Genomic DNA, 17,492 nt, shown 5'->3' with positions numbered 1-17,492 from the left:
ATGGCTTTACGACATGGTGAGCATGTCACTCAGCTAACAGGGGCACAGTGAGGCTCATGAAGAATATGGACAGCTGATGACAGCTTTTACTCTTGTTTACAGAAACGAATGGATTTTTTTCCTTTTTATCAGAAAAGTATGAGAGTGTTTTCTCTACATTTGGTAATGCAGGAAATAGATGTTAGCTCAGTACCCACGATGAAAATACTACATGCCTTTTCTTATAGGATCTTGGGTTACAATCAAGAAGCAGGGTGTGGGGGTTTCTCAGAAAAAGGAAAGTTTTTCATCATTGTTTTTTTACAGGGACACAATCACAGTTCCTAGAACTGTCTGATGGGAACAAACAGTTGAGAACTTCAGGACTGTCAAGGGAGAAGGTGCACGTCTGCAAGCATGGGACAGCTTCCGATGGCCAGCCCAGGCCCTGGGAGGGGTTTCCTCGGTGACAATGGCTCCTAGGCACCACCGACCAGCAGGGAGAAGGGTGCCTGTCACCAACCTCGGCACAGTAATATCCACCTCCTAGTATGAACTATAGCAAAATTAAACAGGGCTGAAGGGAAAGTAACAACACCGACTGCAAACAGACTCGACATCTCAGGCCCTCCTTGGCTTCCATTAAATACTCAAAAGTAAGAAGCTAGGGGAAAAAGTCCAAAGTAAGTAGAAAGACTTTTCTGACGTTATGAAATATATATAAAATAATTATGTATTTATAAATGTATACATTTAAATTTGAACATATAATCTAAACAGTAAATGTGTGACACATACTAATATATAAATTTAAATTTAAAACATTATAAATATACATTTATAAAATTATATATAGAAAACTATGGATACTGTATAATTATAGCTACATATAACTTTCTAAATATATTTATATCATAATTTATGAGCATATAAAAGTATTTAGTAGTTTAATTACATATGTAACATTTAATTAAATATAAAATATCACAGTTTATTATATAATTATATTAAATATATATTTTTAAAATATAATTATGTTTAAAAATTACATTGTATTTGTTTCAAATATAATCGGAATATATTATATTATCTTAATTAACACATTACATTAATATATCTATATATTAAATTTACATATGAATATATTTAAATATTTAATATATTAAAGAGATAAATATATTTAAATATATAAACTTAATACACGATATATTATTTATGTCTAATTAAATATTACAATTATGTATACAGTTATTTGGTAAAATACATCTATCATAAAATTTTCCATTTTAATCATTTTTAAGTGTATGGTTCAGTGGCGGGAAGCCTATCAACCTTGTTGTGCAACCCTCTCTACCATCCATTGGCGGAACTTCTTCATCATTCCAAACAGAAACTCCCTCCTCATTAAACAGTATCTCCCCCTTCCCTGCACCTCCCCAGCTCCTGGCACCCACCATTCTACCTTCTGTCCCTATGACTTAGAAGAATCTAGGGCCCCTTTTTTGTCTGGCTTATTTCATCCCACATCATGTTTTGAAGGTTTACCAATGTGGAGTAGAATGTGTCAGAACTATATTCCTTTTCATGGTCAAATAATACTCCACTGCAAAAAGTTCCTGGTCAATTTTAACCATTCACAAAGCAAATGGACTGGCTCAGGAGTGGGCAAATATTCTCTCTAAGGAGCCAGATGGCAAATACTTTAGGCTTTGTGGATCACATGGTCTCTGTTAGAAATATCCCCCAAGATGTGCCTGTGTTCCAATAAAACTTTATTAACAGACATACAGCAGGGTGGACTTAACCTATGGAAGGCTAATTTTTTTGTTTCTGATGTTTTGCAGAGATGAGGTCTTGCTATGTTGCCCAGGCTGGATTTTTTTCCTAAAAAAATTAGTTTGGTCAGATGTGATGATGCATTGAATTTCTTTTTTAAAGAGAGTTATCTATTAGAGATAGGATGGAGGGCATCTGCTTTAAAATAACTCAAGAAACAAACGGGCAAAGAGAAAAAAACCAACAAAGTGGCAAAGCTTTGATAACAATCGAAGTTGGGTGATGGGACCACAAGGTTTCAATATGAACTACTCTCTACTCCTGTGTGTGTTTGAAAGGATTAAGTAGAAATTTCAAAAGATTAGGTTCAATATTACCCCTAGATGCTAGAAATAAAAACCCAGAGGACAGTAATCAATGTAACATCTGGACTTAAAATGCTACAGCAGAAGAACTAGGAAAGAGCTGTTGCACCCAATGCAGTGGCTCACGGATACCATCCTGGCACTTTGGGAAGCCAAGGTGGGAGGATCACTCGAGGCCAGGAGTTCAAGACTATCCTGTTCAATACAGTGAAACCCTGTCTCAAAAGAAACACAAAAACACACACAAAAAAACAAAAAATTGTTGTAGAGAAATAAAAAACACCAAAAACAAACAAAAAAGAACTGTTGGAGAGAAAGAAATCATCTGTTATAGTTTAAAGACAGGTGTATACAAGTTGAGCATCTTTAATCCAAATCTGAAATCTGAAATGCTCCAAAAGTCAATACTTTTCCAGCACTGACATGATGCTCACAGCTCAAAGGAAATGCTCACTGGAGCACTGGATTTCAAATTTTCGAATTAGGGATGCTCACAGGTAAAGGTAATTCAAATATTCCAAAATCTGAAAAAACCCAAAACCCAAAACAATTCTGGTCTCAAGTATTTCAAATAAGGGATGCTTGCGTTATGCATTTGACTTAGAAAATCATATTAAATGCATCAGTTATTTTATTTTGACCATTTCATAAAACCAGAAATAATTCTAGTTTGCCATCAAGTCTTTTAGGGGAGCTATCCACATAATATATAATAAAGTGTGTGCGCAAAATATTTAAAATACAAATGTAAGAAATACTGCTGTTAGAAAACAAGAGCCTGACGAAAGCAAGCCACAAAAGAAAAAGAAAACCATCTCAACATATTGACAACCTAGGAAAGCCAAATACCAAGTCACCATGAGCAGTGGTTTAAAATAAGTATTACACGAGTCATTCAGTTAACAGGATAAAGAAAGAAAAGAGAGGAAGGAGGAGAGTAGAGGAAAAGAGAAGAGAGAAAAGAAATAAAAAAAAAGGAACAGGGGGAAGGGGAGTAGAAGAGATGGGCAGGGAGGGGAGGGGAGGGGTGGAAGAGAGGGGAGGGGAGGGGCACTGTGCCTCCCACCTGTCATCGCAAAACTTTGGGAGGTCAAGGCGGGAGGATTGCTTCAGCTTACGAGTTAGAGACCAGCCCTGGCAACACAGTGAAACCCCATCTCTATAAAAAATTAAAAAATTAGCCAGGCATGGTGGTGCAGGCTTGTAGCCCCAGCTACTTGGGAGGCTGACACAGGAGAACTGCTTGAACCTGGGAGTTCCAGGCTGCGGTGAGCCATGGTCTCACCACTGCACTCTAGCCTGGGTGACAGAGCAAGACCCTGTCTCAATAAAGAAACAAAAAACAAAGACAGAGATTCATGTAGTGAGTAGAAAACTTAATCACAACATGCTTAAATGTGTTTTCACCCCATGCTATAAGAGAAAAATGAAAACGTTACCTTTCTGGGATACGTTGAAAAATGTTATTCAAGACCTGGTGCGTTGGCTCACACCTGTAATCCCAACACTTTGGAAGGTCGAGGTGGGCAGATTACATGAGATCCGGAGTTCAAGACCAGCGTGGGCAACATGATGAAACCAGGTCTTTACTAAAAATACAAAAATTAGCCAGCTGTGGTGGTACATGCCTATAATCTCAGCTACTTGGAAGGCTGAGAAGGGAGGACTGCTGAAGCCCAGGACGCTGGGGGTGCAGTGAGCTGAGATCCCACCACTGTACTTCAGCCTTGGTGACAGAATAAGGCCCTGTCTCTAATAATAATAATAATAATAATAATAATAAAAAATAAAGGCTAGGCGCATTGGCTCACACTTGTAATCCCACCACTTTGGGAGGCTGAGGGGGCAGATCATGAGGTGAGGAGTTTGAGATCAGCCTCACCAACATAGTGAAACCCCAAATCTACTAAAAACACAAAAATTAGCTGGCTGTGGTGGCGCATGTCTGTAATCCCAGCTGCTCAGGAGGCTGAGGCAGGAGAATCACTTGAACCCCGGAGGCAGAGGTTGCAGTGAGCCAAGATCGCACCACTGCACTCCAGTCTGGGCAACAGAGTAAAACTCCATCTCAAAAATAAAAAAAGTCATTCATGATGAAGCCTCCCTGTTTACTTCCATCTATTCTGTAGTGGTCCACAGTACACTGGTAAATTTCTTTTAAGTTTTATTCAAAAAGTACATGTACTGTTTGAATCCTGAACCAGGGGCAGGGCCATCTATCTGCCCATGAACACAACTTCCCTGGGGCCAGGCCAGAAGAGAAATGTTTTGTTAGAAAGAAGGTCAAAAAAAAAAAAAAAAGAAGAAAAAGCCCACACACAAAAAAGTTACAGAAGCTACACTACCCATACAGAGAAAGATGCAGTTCTTTGTAAAAGCAACCTATCAGTGGCTCATGCCTGTAATCCCAGCACTTTGGGAGGCAGAGGTGGGTGGGTCACCTGAGGTCAGGAGTTCAAGACCAGCCTGGCCAACATGGTGAAACCCCGTCTCTACCAAAAATACAAAAATTATTCAAGCATGGTGGTGGGTGTCTGTAATCCCAGCTACTTGGGAGTCTGGGGCAGAAGAATTGCTTGAATCCAGGAGGCAGAGCTTGCAGTGCGCTAAGATTGCACTACTGCACTCCAGCCTGGGTGACAGAGCAAGACTCTGTCTCAAAAACAAAAACAAAAAAAGAGAAAGCAATATATCAAGATGGTAATGAAGCATTTTCTAAGATTTTCGCATGTTCATTAAGTAAAATAATTGGTGCACGTTATATACTAAACCATCTTCATCCATTTAATCTTAAATAGACATCACGAATTAACTGGACAGTAACACGGTTTGTCAAACTTATAAACGAGTGAATATATGCAAGATTTTATCTCTGGTTTGTTGAATTAGACTTCCAAATAAAATAACAAAAAAAGAATTTACGGCCAGGCATGGTGGCTCACGCCTATAATCCCAGTACTTTGGAAGGCCAAGGAGGGTGGATTACTGGAGGTCAGGATTACAAAACCAGCCTGGTCAACATGGTGAAAACCCATCTCTACTAAAAATACAAAATAAGCTGGGCATGGTGGTGTGGGCCTGTATTCCCAGCTACTAAGGAGGCTGAGGCAGGAGAACTGCTTGAACCCGGGGAAGCAGAGGTTGCAGTGAGCCAAGATGGCACCATTGCATTCCAGCCTGGGTAACAGAGAAAAACTCTGTCTCAAAAAAAAAAGGACTACACATTGGATACAGTGTATACTGTTTGGATAGCAAGTACAACAAAATCTCAGAAATCACCACTAAAGAACTTTTCCATGCAACAAAGAAAACAAAAAAAAAAAAAAAACTGTTCCCCAAAAGGTATTGAATTAAAATAAAATCAGAAAGGAAAAAAAAAAAAGGTGGGACTTTCATGACGGGAATGGGACTGCTGGCTTTATAAGAAGAGGAAGAGAGACCTGAACTGACACCTTTCCTCTTTCTGCCCATGTCCTGCCTTCGGCCACATTACAGCATAGCAACAAGACCCTCACCAGCTGCAGCCCTTTGACCTTGGACTTCTCAGCCTCCAAAACTGTAAGAAACACACTTATTTTCTTTATAAATAAATTTTTTAAAAAAGAAGACTCTGAGCAGTCAGGCCTGGCTGGATTTCCCCACACAGTCTATTACCATCAGCTCATACCCTTTTTTCCAATCACATTTCTACATGGCTGTCCCTGCTTCATAGAACCTAAGCATAAAAATAGACAATTTTTTTTTTAATTTTGGTATCTTTGGGTTTTCATTCTGGTTTTACATGATGCATCATGTAAAACTATGATCAAATAAATTTGTCAGGCTTTTCTCGAAAGGGAGGGGAGGGAGGACCCATTCTCTCTCTCTCTTTAGACGGGGTGTCTCACTATGTTGTCCAGGCTGATTTTGAACTCCTAGGCTCAAGAGATCCTCCCACCTCAGCATCCCAAAGTGCTGGGATTACAGGTGTGAGCCACCATGCCCGATCAGATCCATTATTATTTCTGATGAGAATCGGCACTCTGATATAAATGAACTGTGTGTGTAAAATACACATGGGATTTCAAAAACTGAGCAGGAAAAATTCATGTAAAATATCTCAATTTTTGTATGAATTATATGTTGAAATGAAAATATTGTGGATGTACTGAATTACTGAAATAAACTACATTATGAAAATTTTCTCCACCTGTTTGTTTTATATTTTAACACATGACTACACTAGAAAATTTAAAATAACAGATGGGATTTGCGTTGGACTTCTACTGGACAGTGTTGCCCTAGATACAGAAAAATTTTAGGAGCATACATTACTAAAACTGTCTGGAGGCAGAAAACACCCCTCTTTGTCTTTGTAAATGGAGTGTTTGTGACTGCATGTTATTATCAATGCTGTGGCGGTGTTAGAAAGAACACAGATCAATCTCTCCCCAGGTCTGTGTGTGCATCTCTAACACGTCATCCTACCAGGCAATATGGTGGGCACACAGGACAGAGAAAAGAGAGTTTGTGTTTCAATAGGTGTACTGACAAAAAAGAAACAGAAACAAATCAACCAACACAAAATAACTCAAAAACAAAACAAATACACAGACCAGAATTTTAATCGATGAGATGAAGGAGAGAAAATGCCAGGATAGAGAAGGGAAAGATCCACTCATTCACCTACAGACATATCCCTCCCCCTATTATCTTCTTTGGACTAAAAGTCTAGGCTGGGCCCAGTGACTCAAGCCTGTAATCTCAGCACTTACAGAAGCTGAGGAGTCGGGGGGGATTCCTTGAGCCCAAAAGTTCAAGACCAGACTGGGAAACAGCATAGTGAGAACCTGTTTCCAGTTATTAGAAAATTAAAAAATAGGCAATGGCTCATGGTTGTAATGTCAGCATTTTGGGAGGCTGAGGTGGGCAGATCACGAGGTCAGGAGATTGAGACTATCCTGGCTAACACGATGAAACCTCACCTCTACTAAAAAAAAAAAAAAAAAAAAAAAAAAAAATACAAAAAATTAGCCAGGCATGGTGGCGGGCACCTGTAGTCCCAGCTACTCAGGAGGCTGAGGCAGGAGAATGGTGTGAACCTGGCAGGCAGAGCTTGCAGTGAGCTGAGATCATGCGACTGCACTCCAGCCTGGGCAAGACAGTGAGACTCCTTCTCCAAAAAAAAAAGAAAAAAGAAAAAATAGGCCAAAATAGGCCAGGCACAGTGGTGGCTCAAGTCTGTAATCACAGCACTTTGGAAGGTAATGCCAGCGGGTCACCTCAGATGAGTTCGAGACCAGCCTGGCCAACATGGTGAAACCCCGTCTCTACTAAAAATACAAAAATTAGCCAGGCGTGGTGGCTCACGCCTGTAGTCCCAGCTACTCGGGTGGGTGAGGCAGGAGAATGATGTGAACCCAGGAGGCAGAGGTTGCAGTGAGCCGAGATCACAAAACTGCACTCCAGCCTGGCGACACAGCAAGATTGTGTCTCAAAAAAGAGGAAAATTTAAAAAATAATAATAATAAAAACATCTAGACTTGCCCTCAAAACAAACCTTTAAGGCTAAGTGAAGCCCTTTGTGTAAACAGTATTGTTCTTGGCTTAACTGGGTGGGATTTAAAATATTAACAGTTCTTTTCTCTTACATATTAAACAGTGCATGTTCATTATATAGACAATACACTCTCTAGAGAGCCCAGCACCAAAACAGACACACAAGGCACCACAGTGGCTTTGCAAGGACAACACCTCCCGTATGCTGAACACTATACAATTAAACAATTGTCCCAGTTTGGCATAGCATTCTTGACCACTGAGGCGAATTAAGCCAAAAGGCCCTTTACCTCATAAACTATGTAAGATTAGATTTTATAAAATGATTCTTGGCCAGGTGCGGCAGCTCATGTCTATAATCCCAGGCCGAGGCAGGCAGATCACAAGGTCAGGAATTTGAGAACAGCCTCACCAACATGGTGAAACCCCATCTCTACTAAAAATACATAAAAATTAGCTGGGCATGGTGGCACGCGCCTATCATCCCAGCAACTCAGGAGGCTGAGAGGCAGGAGAATCACTTGAACCTGGGAGGCAGAGGTTGCAGTGAGCTGAAATCGCACCACTGCACTCCAGCCTGGGCGACAGAGTGAGACTCCATCTAAATAAATAAACAAACAATAAAATGATACTTAATGATTTAACAACTGTCTGGTGCTAAAAATGTTAAATTCAAAAATAGAATTGGCCAGGCACAGTGGCACATGCTTCTAATTCCAGTGCCTTGGGAAGCTGAGATGGGACGATCTCTTGAGGCCAAGAGTTCAAGACCAGCCTGAGCAATAAAATGAGATCACATCTCTAAAATTAAAAATAAAAAAATTAGCCTGGTATGGTGGCACATGCCTGTAGTCCCAGCTACTTCGGAGGCTGAGGAGGGAGGATCACTTGAGCCCAGGAGTTTGAGGCTGTAGTGAGACAAGATTGTGCCACGGCACTTCAGCCTGGGTGACAGGATGAGACCGTCTTGAAAAAAAAAAAAAAAAAGAAACTAAGTATATAGTATTTCACTGCAGTATAGTATAATAAATAGCACAGTTCAGAGTTGAGATCAATTTTCCAACCACAGCATCTTTGGAAGGATGTAAATGTTCAGAATTACAAACAACTTGTTCAGATATAAAGAGGAGGTACCCTGAAAAATTGTGTTGGGTAACTGCAAAACAGACTTAATACTGAGGATGCCTGCAGCATGTTTACACGCCTGTAATCCTAGCACTTTGGGGGACCAAGGTGGGCAGATAACCTGAGGTCACGACTTCAAGAGCAGCTTGGCCAACATGGAGAAACCACATCGCTACTAAAAATACAAAAATTAGCCCGGCGCGGTTGCGGGCGCCTGTAATCCCAGATACTCAGGAGACTGAGGCAGGAGAATCACCTAAACGCCAGAGGGGGAAGTTGCAGTGAGCTGACTGCACTGAACTTCAGCCTAGGCAACACAGCGAGACTCAGTTTCAAAATAAAAAACTGATTCCAAGAAAACAAAAATAAGGTATAGTCACACACACACACACACACACACACACACACACACACACACAAACACACGGCTACAATGTGGCAATTTCTGACTGGTAAGCTTACAATATACACAAAGTCCATTTTTTTCCCCTCGTAGTTGTCATAGAAAAGTATAAAAAGCTTTTTATTTCATAATATAGCAGGAAAATACTGTAAAATTATATATAATAAAAATAACATTTCTCTTTTATTTTTTTTTTGCTTTTATCAATCTCTTTAATTAATGAGGATGGTGTCAAAATCTTGACAGGAACACATCTTGCTTTTTTTTTTTTTTTGAGATGGAGCCTCACTCTGTCACCCAGGCTGGAGTGCAATGGTGCAATCACAGCTCACCACAGCCTCAACCTGCGAGGCTCAAATTATCCTGCCACCTCAGCCTCCCAAATAGCTAGGACTATAGTTGTATCTGGCTCATTTTCTGTAGAGAGGGAGTCTTGCTATGTTACCCAAGCTGGTCTTGAACTCCTGGGATCAAGCGATCCTCCTGCCTTGGCCTCCCAAAATGCTGGAATCATCGCGCCCAACCTGTCTTGCTTTTGGTCACATCTCATTTCTCACTACATCTGTCTTCGGTCTTTCACGGTAGTTTACATACCTTACTCAAATTCACTCTTCATGTCATTATTCTGACACATTAAAATGAAGTCACTGTCACCAAATTTGGCAGTAACAGGTTTTTCCTGCCAATTTCAACACTTCACCAAAACTCCACACCTCATCCCTCAAGGTATCATTTTGAGGCAGTAAAACAGTAATTAATGGAAACTTGGGAGTAGGAGAGTATAGATAGTTGTCATCATTTTTGTCAGGGGAAATGTAAGAATAATTTTAACACTGAGGGTTCCCAGACTGTCTGTTTAAAAAAAAAAAAACAAAAAAAAAAAAAACACACAGATACAACTGCCTCCTGACTCTGTAATCAGTAAATTACCTCTGTAACTGGCTCCTCCCACCCTCCCCACTTCTGAGTCTCCAGTGTCTGTTACACTCCTCTGTATGCCCTGCACACCCATAGCTTACCTCCCACCTATAAGTGACAACACATCCTATTTGGTTTTCCATTTCTGAGTTACTTCACTTAACGATAATACCCTCCACTTCCATTGAAGTTGCCAGCAATCGCAGCCCACCTAAAACGAGCTGTAGGTTAACCTGGCTCTCTCATCCCTGGTTGCAAGTGTCTCCCACACATGAGAGTTAAACTCTGGTTCCCAATCTTTCCCTGCCTGACCTGCCACAACTACCACCACCTTTCTCATTGCCAAGCAGTGTAGATTCCATCGGAGTTCACGTTCCTCTTACCTGTCTACCAGCTTCTTGGCAAACCCAAAGTCCGTGAGCTTGATGTGGCCATCCCTATCCAGCAGGATATTCTCCGGCTTCAAATCCCTGTAGATGATCTCTTTGGAGTGCAGGTACTCGATGGCACAGATGATCTCTGCAGAGTAGAAGAGCCCCGTGGTGCTGGAGAAGCGCCCCCGGTTGCGCAGGTAGCTGAAGAGCTTGCCGCCCGGCACGTACTCCATGAGCATGTAGAGGAAGCGCTCGTCATGCCACGTCCAGAACCTGCAGGGACAGCATACGCTCAGGGCCCCGCCAGGGCAGGGCAGGGGGTACGCCATCAGCTAGGTGTCAGCACATGCTCACAGCCCCGCCACAGTAGGGGAGGGGATATGCCATGACCTAGGTGTCAGTACACACTCAGGGCCCTGCCAGGGCAGGGCAGGGGGTATGCTGTCAGCTAGGTGTCAGCACAGACACAGGGCCCCGCCAAGGCAGAACAGGGGGTACACCATCAGCTAGGCATCAGCACACGCTCAGGACCCCACCACAGGAGGGAAAGGGATATGCCGTATGCTAGATGTTGGGGTAGAGACTCAGCTAGATGACAAAATGTGTGGACAGACACACAGTTAATAGCTAGGTACAGATATTGGGACATGGAGCACATAGGTATGATCATGCACATGGGTAAAAACAGATATTAATATATGGGTATAGATAGGTGTTAGAATGCATGTACATATAAATGTTACAATCTGCTGAGAGACAGAGGTTAGTATATGGGTGCAGATGGGGGCTAATATATGGGTGTACACAGTGTTATAACATGGTATAGAATGTGGATATAGATATATGTTAGTATACAGATATATATGGATGTTAATATGTAGTTATAGATAGGTGTTAGGATATAGGTGTAGACAGATATTAATATATGGGTGTAGACAGATACTACAACACAGATATAGATAAATGTTACGATACAGGTGCAGAAGGGGTTAATATGTAGGTACAAAGAGATGTTACGATATGGGTGTAGATGGATGCTACTATATTACTATATGGGTGTAGATGGATGTTAGGATATGGGTTTAGACAGATGTTAATATATGGCTGTAGATGTTAGGACATGGCTGTAGACAGACGTTATATATGGATGTAGACAAATATTAGAATACAGATATAGATAAATGTTAGAATATAGGTGTAGACAGATGTTAATATATAGGTAGAGATACATGTTAGGATATAGATGTAGACAGGCATTACAATATGGATAGATATAAATGTTAGAATACGGGTGAAGAGAGATGTTAACACATAGGTAGAGACCAATGTTATAATATGGATGCTAGGATATGGGTGTAGACAGACGTTAATATACACATAAAGACCGATGTTAGAATATGAATATAGATAGATATTAACATAGAGGTATAAAGAGATGTTAGAATATGGGTGTAGATGGATGTAGACTGGTGTTGCTCTGTGAATGTAGACACATACTAGGATATGGGTGTAGACTGATGCTAATATATGGATGTGAGGGCAATCTGGCTGCAACATCTGCCCACCATTGATCACCAGGGTTGATTCGGCTGATCTGAGTGGCTAGGCGGTTGTCCCCTTCCTCCCTCACTGCTCCATATGCATCCCTCCCGAAGCTGTGTGTTTGGTCAAAGAGGATGACCATCCCCAATAGAGGAGTACTGGTCTTCAGTCAAGGGTGTACGAATAGCTGCATTCCCCTGCTAGAACCTCCAGACAAGTTCTCAAGGTCCTTAGATGCTAATATATGTGATAGACAGACGCTAAGGTGTGCATACAGACAGATGTTAGGATATGTGTGTGTGTAGATGTGACTCTGGGTATAGACAGGTGCTGTGGTCTACATATAGACAGGTGTAATTCATCAGTATAGGTAAGATGCTAAGACGTGTGTAGATGTTAAGAGGTGTATAATCAGATATTGGGATAAGCATGTAGATGGATATTAAAGTACAAGTTCCATAGATGTTACATAGATGTTGTCTTAGTCCATTCTGGCTGCTGTCACAAAAATACCATATACTAGGGGGTCTTACAAACAAGAAAAATGTACTATTCTCAGTTCCAGAGGCTGGAAGTCCAGGGCGCCCACTAATGAACTACATGGTAAGGGCCCATTCCTGAGGGCAGGGCCCTTCTCACACTGTCCTCCCACAGACCAAGGAGAAACAGGCTCCCTCAGGCCCCTTCACCAAGGGCACTGGTCCTGTTCAACGGCTTCACCCTCACAATTTAATTGCTTCCCCCAATGCTCCATCTTTTAATTCCATAGCTTTGGGGGTTACTGTCTCAACATATGAATTTGAGGGATGCATTTAGACAACAGCAGATGTTAAGATATGTGTATCCTGGGAAATGGGTAAAGGTCTCATTGTCATGGAATAAATGGAGAGTAAATATCAACATCTTGTAATACACCAGCTAACAGTGTGCTATGGACTGAACTGCATCCTCCCAATATCAATATGTAGAAGTCCAGACTCTCAAGACCTCAGAATATGACTGTATTTGGAGACAGGGCATGTAAAGAGCTGATTAAGATAAAATGTGGTTGTAGAATGCACCCCAGCCCAACAGGACTGGAGTCCTTCTAAAAGGAGAGGATAAGGACACAGACACACACAGAAGGACAACCATGTAAGGACACAGGGAGAAGATGACATCTACAAGCCAAGGTGCCTCAAGAGGCACCAGCCCTGCTAACATATTCTTCTCAAAATTCTAGCTTCAAGAATGGTAAAAAAATAAATCAATGTTGTTTAATCCACCCAATCTATGCTACTTTGTTATGGCAGCCTTAACCTACTAACGAACAACACATAGATCTTCAGAGATCACACCCAATTCAGTAACCTGAAACTATCATTAAAAGCCTGGGAATCAACAATAAACTAGCAGACTGCATCCCAAACCTGCTGGGAAAAAGCCTTTTTAAAAAGCCCCAAATGAGGTATTCCTAAATACTTGCTTGTGGTAGCTTACCCAAGGTGCCTTCTCCTTACAAAGGTGTTGATCAGTGGAAGAAAACACAGCAATGAGAGATCAAGGAAGAGGGAGGGGTAGAGATGAAATTAGGGAACAGAAGATACTGAGGTGCGTCTTGTGCATTCAACATCTCAGCACAAATATAAATACAGTTTGGAGAGATATGCATGGATAATGAAAGGTTTGCTCCTAAAGAAGAGGTGGGGGGAAATGACGCAAGATGTGGAACTAAGGGTTTTGGGATTTTGTTTGTTTGGGGTGTTTGTTTGGGAACAGGTTCTTACTCTATCCACTAGGCTGAAGTGCAATGATACAATCATGGCTCGTGCAGCCTCAACCTCCTGGGCTCAAGCAATTCTCCTACCTCAGCCTCCCAACTAGGACTACAGGTGCATGCCACCACACCTGGCTTATTTTATTATTATTATTATTATTATTATTATTATATTATCATTATTATTATTATTTGTACAGACAGGATCTCACTGTGTTGCCCACGCTGGTCTTGAACTCCAGGGCTGAAGTGATCCTCCCACCTCGTCCTCCCAAAATGCTGGGATTACAGACGTGAAACACTGTGCCTAACCTGGGCTTTGTTTTTGGAGAGGACCTAGAAGACACCAGCATGCCCATGTTTCCATTAGCACGAGAGGGCCACCAGCAGACGGCACCGAGAAGAATCGGAAGCATAAAGGACAACCTTAACCATGACCAGTACACATACTGTTATGTTTCATCTGATCATGACACTATCATGGATGCTCCCTTGCAAGCTCATTCCAATGAGTTGCAGCCAGTCGGTGTACAAAGAAAACAAAATAATGCGCAGGAAACCTTTCCTGAGGACAGGGAAGGATGCTCAAGGTCAACCAGATGGGCTTGTCTGCCAGCACAGGCCATTCCACCAAAACAGTGTAGAATGAAGGCAAAGACCCAGGAGACAGCTTACAATGACACAGAGATTAATGCTAGGAAAAATCATAGGCTGGGCACAGTGGCTCAATGCCTGTCATCCCAGCACTTCGGGAAGCCAAGGCAGGAGGATCACTTGAGGCCAGGTGTTCGAAAGCAGCATGAGCAGCACAGCAAGACCCCATCTCTACAATAAAAGAATCAGCCAGGCATGGTGGCATCCCAGCAATTCAGGAGGCTGAGGTGGGAGGATCACTTGAGCCCAGGAATTGGAGGCTTGCAAGGAGCTATGATCACAACATCACTGCACTTCAACCTGGGTGACAGAGCCAGATCCTATCTCTAAAAGAAAATAATAAATAAATAAAACAACATGCTACTGTCAATTTTAAATAAACATTTATTTGACTAAACACAATGTTTATATGTATTAGCAAAATACAGTCCTCTTATATAAAAGAGTCTTACCTAATGCACTTTTAAATTTGCAGATTCTGCAAGGATGCTGGAGTTCGGGGACTGATGACGCACACATACAGGTTGCAGGAATGCCTTCCGCTCTCCACCTTGCTGCTAGATTCCTGCCCCTCAGCAGCTGAGTGGCTGAAGGGAGCTCAGGAAGCTCAGGATTAGACATTTCTTTTGTTTTTTTTCCTTCAGTTACTGAAGGCTGTGCACCTGTGTCCCACCTCTCCACTCACTACAGCTCAGCAAGTTCAAAATCTGTGGTCTTGAGGCATAAAGGGATCCAGGGAGAGTATATGAGGAGGGAGAAGTATTTGTTGAAGTGGTTCTGTTGCTTTGCTTTGTTTGTTTGTTTTGAGACACAGTCTTGCTCTGTCACCCAGGCTTGGAGTGCAATGGCATGATCTTGGCTCACTGCAACCTCCGCCTCCTGGGTTCAAGTGATTGTCCTGCCTCAGCCTCCTGAGTAGCTGTGATTACAGGCACATGCCACTAAGACTGGCTAAATTTTGGTATGTAGTGATTGTTTTCTAGAGCAATCTGTTGGACTTATAAAGACCTACCACATACCCACACTCCTTTCATCTTATAGTTGACATCTCAAGTCATTTTCTTCTAGCTAAATGGCCCTATTTTTCTGCTTTGCACCATTATCGGTTGGGCAAGAGTGTTCCTCTCAGCAATACTTCGTGATTAAGCACATGGTATCTCAAATGCATGACAATCAAACTGTACTTCTGTGGATGAGCTTAGAAGACAACCACAATTTCACTGTTCTGGTGGGGAAATATTTTCCAAGATCCAAATACTATCATACTAGTGAACTTTTACAATAAACTTCTGTGTCAGCTCGTGACTTTCTAAATTTCTTCAGGCCACAAAAATGGTCAAGGCAATAACAAGACCACTGTGTACAACTACTAATGTGGCTGAAGAGAATGGCTGAAATATGCAAGAAAAAGATGCATTCCCTCCCTCATTCCCTCACCCCCCCATTAGTTTGCAACACATTCTTTGGATATATCCTGTATCCTCCCCATTCATCTCTCTCTCTCTCTCTCTCTCTCTCTCTCTCTCTCTCTCTCTCTGTCTCTCTCTCTCTGTCTCTCTCTCCCTCCTATTAGTTTGCAACGTATTCTTTGGATATATACTATATCCTCCCCCATCTATCCCACTCTGGGATAATAATCTGTACAGATCCTCTTAAGAATAATGCATCACCTTGTCACAATGTAGCAGCAGGTCACCTTTCAGGAGCATCAGAGATAATTAACCGTGGTGGCAGATTAGAAGGATTTGGGTAGGTTAGAAGCAAGGAATGAAAGAACTTTGAGGATTATGCAGGCATGTAGAATATGCAAGCCCTGACAATACAAACATCTCAGGTTCGGTCACCTGGCTTGCAGGGGAAGTTGCAATTTCAACCATGGGTAGGATGATCTGTAGAGGAAGAGAGTTAGGGCTTTGTATCAAATGAGAAGAGGAGGGAAGGGAAGAGGAAAGGAGGGGAGGGGAGAAGAGGTGGGGTGAGGAGGAGGGAAAGCAGGGGAGAAAAAGTTACTGCACGAGTGGGGAAAACTACTGAGATGTGTAAGGTTGTATGAAAATACATCTGTTCCACAAGTGTCTCAGTAAAATCAACATCAACAAACCACAAGGCTTAATAAAGTCACCTAATCAGTATATATGAAATGGAGACATCATTTTTACCTACACACTAATGCGGGATCACCCTTCAGCATCTTTAAGAAGTAACAGTTTACAAAGAGAGTTAGCAAGTAAAAACATACTCCTTTAAGAAAAAGAAAAATCTAGATAACTGGGATTCTCTTGCCCTTCCCCAAATCAATAAGATTAAGTAAATAGTATAAGAAAAAAAAAGTTCTCTGAGACATCCTTCCTTCAAATCTTTTATCAGACTTTGCAGGCGAGTGTGGTGCCTCACACCTGTAATCCCAGCACCTTGGGAGACTGAGGCAAGAGGATCACTTGAAACCAAGAGTTTGAAACTAGCCTGGGCAACATAGGGAGACTCTGTCTCTGCAAAAAAATAAAAAGATTAGCCAGGTGGGGCTGTGCATGCCTGTAGTCTCAGGTACTTAAGAGGCTGAGGTGGAAGGACTGCCTGAGCCCAGGAGTTGAAGGCTGCAGTGAGCTATGACTGAACCCCTGCACTGCAGCCTCAGTGACAGAGCCATACCTTATCTGGAAAAAAAAAAAAAAAAAAGACTTTGCTTACATGGACAGAATTTGTACAGGGCTAGGTCTTACCAAAGATAAGGAACAAAATATTCAAAGAGATATTGACTTTACTATCTCCAAAAAACATTTACAAAACATAAGTCATCATGTGCAGGGGCTGTGGGATAGGACGAGTTTAGTGACCACAGGTGATTTCAAATCTGAGTTTGGAAAATTAGAAACCAGTGCATCGGTTCAATGATTCCAGTTAAATGTGGGACTCTGCCCCTGACATCAAGTCTATAAAAGTTCAAAAGCAATAGACGATAAGAGGGTTTATCACGATAGATATGAGAAGCATGTTCAAAACCTAACCCTTACTGTACGTACTAGCATCAGGAATCAATGAATTCATCAACACATTAATCAGTA

The 17,492-nt window shown here is 41.7% G+C and overlaps 1 protein-coding gene across 7 annotated transcripts in view; it reads right to left on the bottom strand.

The window, feature by feature from the left end:
- Positions 1–17,492, bottom strand: part of LOC129530427 (cAMP-dependent protein kinase catalytic subunit PRKX-like) — a 107,681-nt gene that overhangs the window by 46,887 nt on the left and 43,302 nt on the right. For all 7 annotated transcript variants that reach the window (XM_055377249.2, XM_063703371.1, XM_055377248.2 and 4 more), the window contains one exon: positions 10,488–10,751. In XM_055377249.2, coding sequence (XP_055233224.1) covers positions 10,488–10,751 — 264 coding nt within the window. The remainder of the gene's footprint in view (positions 1–10,487; positions 10,752–17,492) is intronic.

The sequence above is a fragment of the Gorilla gorilla genome, chromosome Y, assembly GCF_029281585.2.
Source record: "Gorilla gorilla gorilla isolate KB3781 chromosome Y, NHGRI_mGorGor1-v2.1_pri, whole genome shotgun sequence".
NCBI lineage: Eukaryota > Metazoa > Chordata > Mammalia > Primates > Hominidae > Gorilla > Gorilla gorilla.
This window is presented reverse-complemented; position numbering and strand designations above follow the sequence as displayed.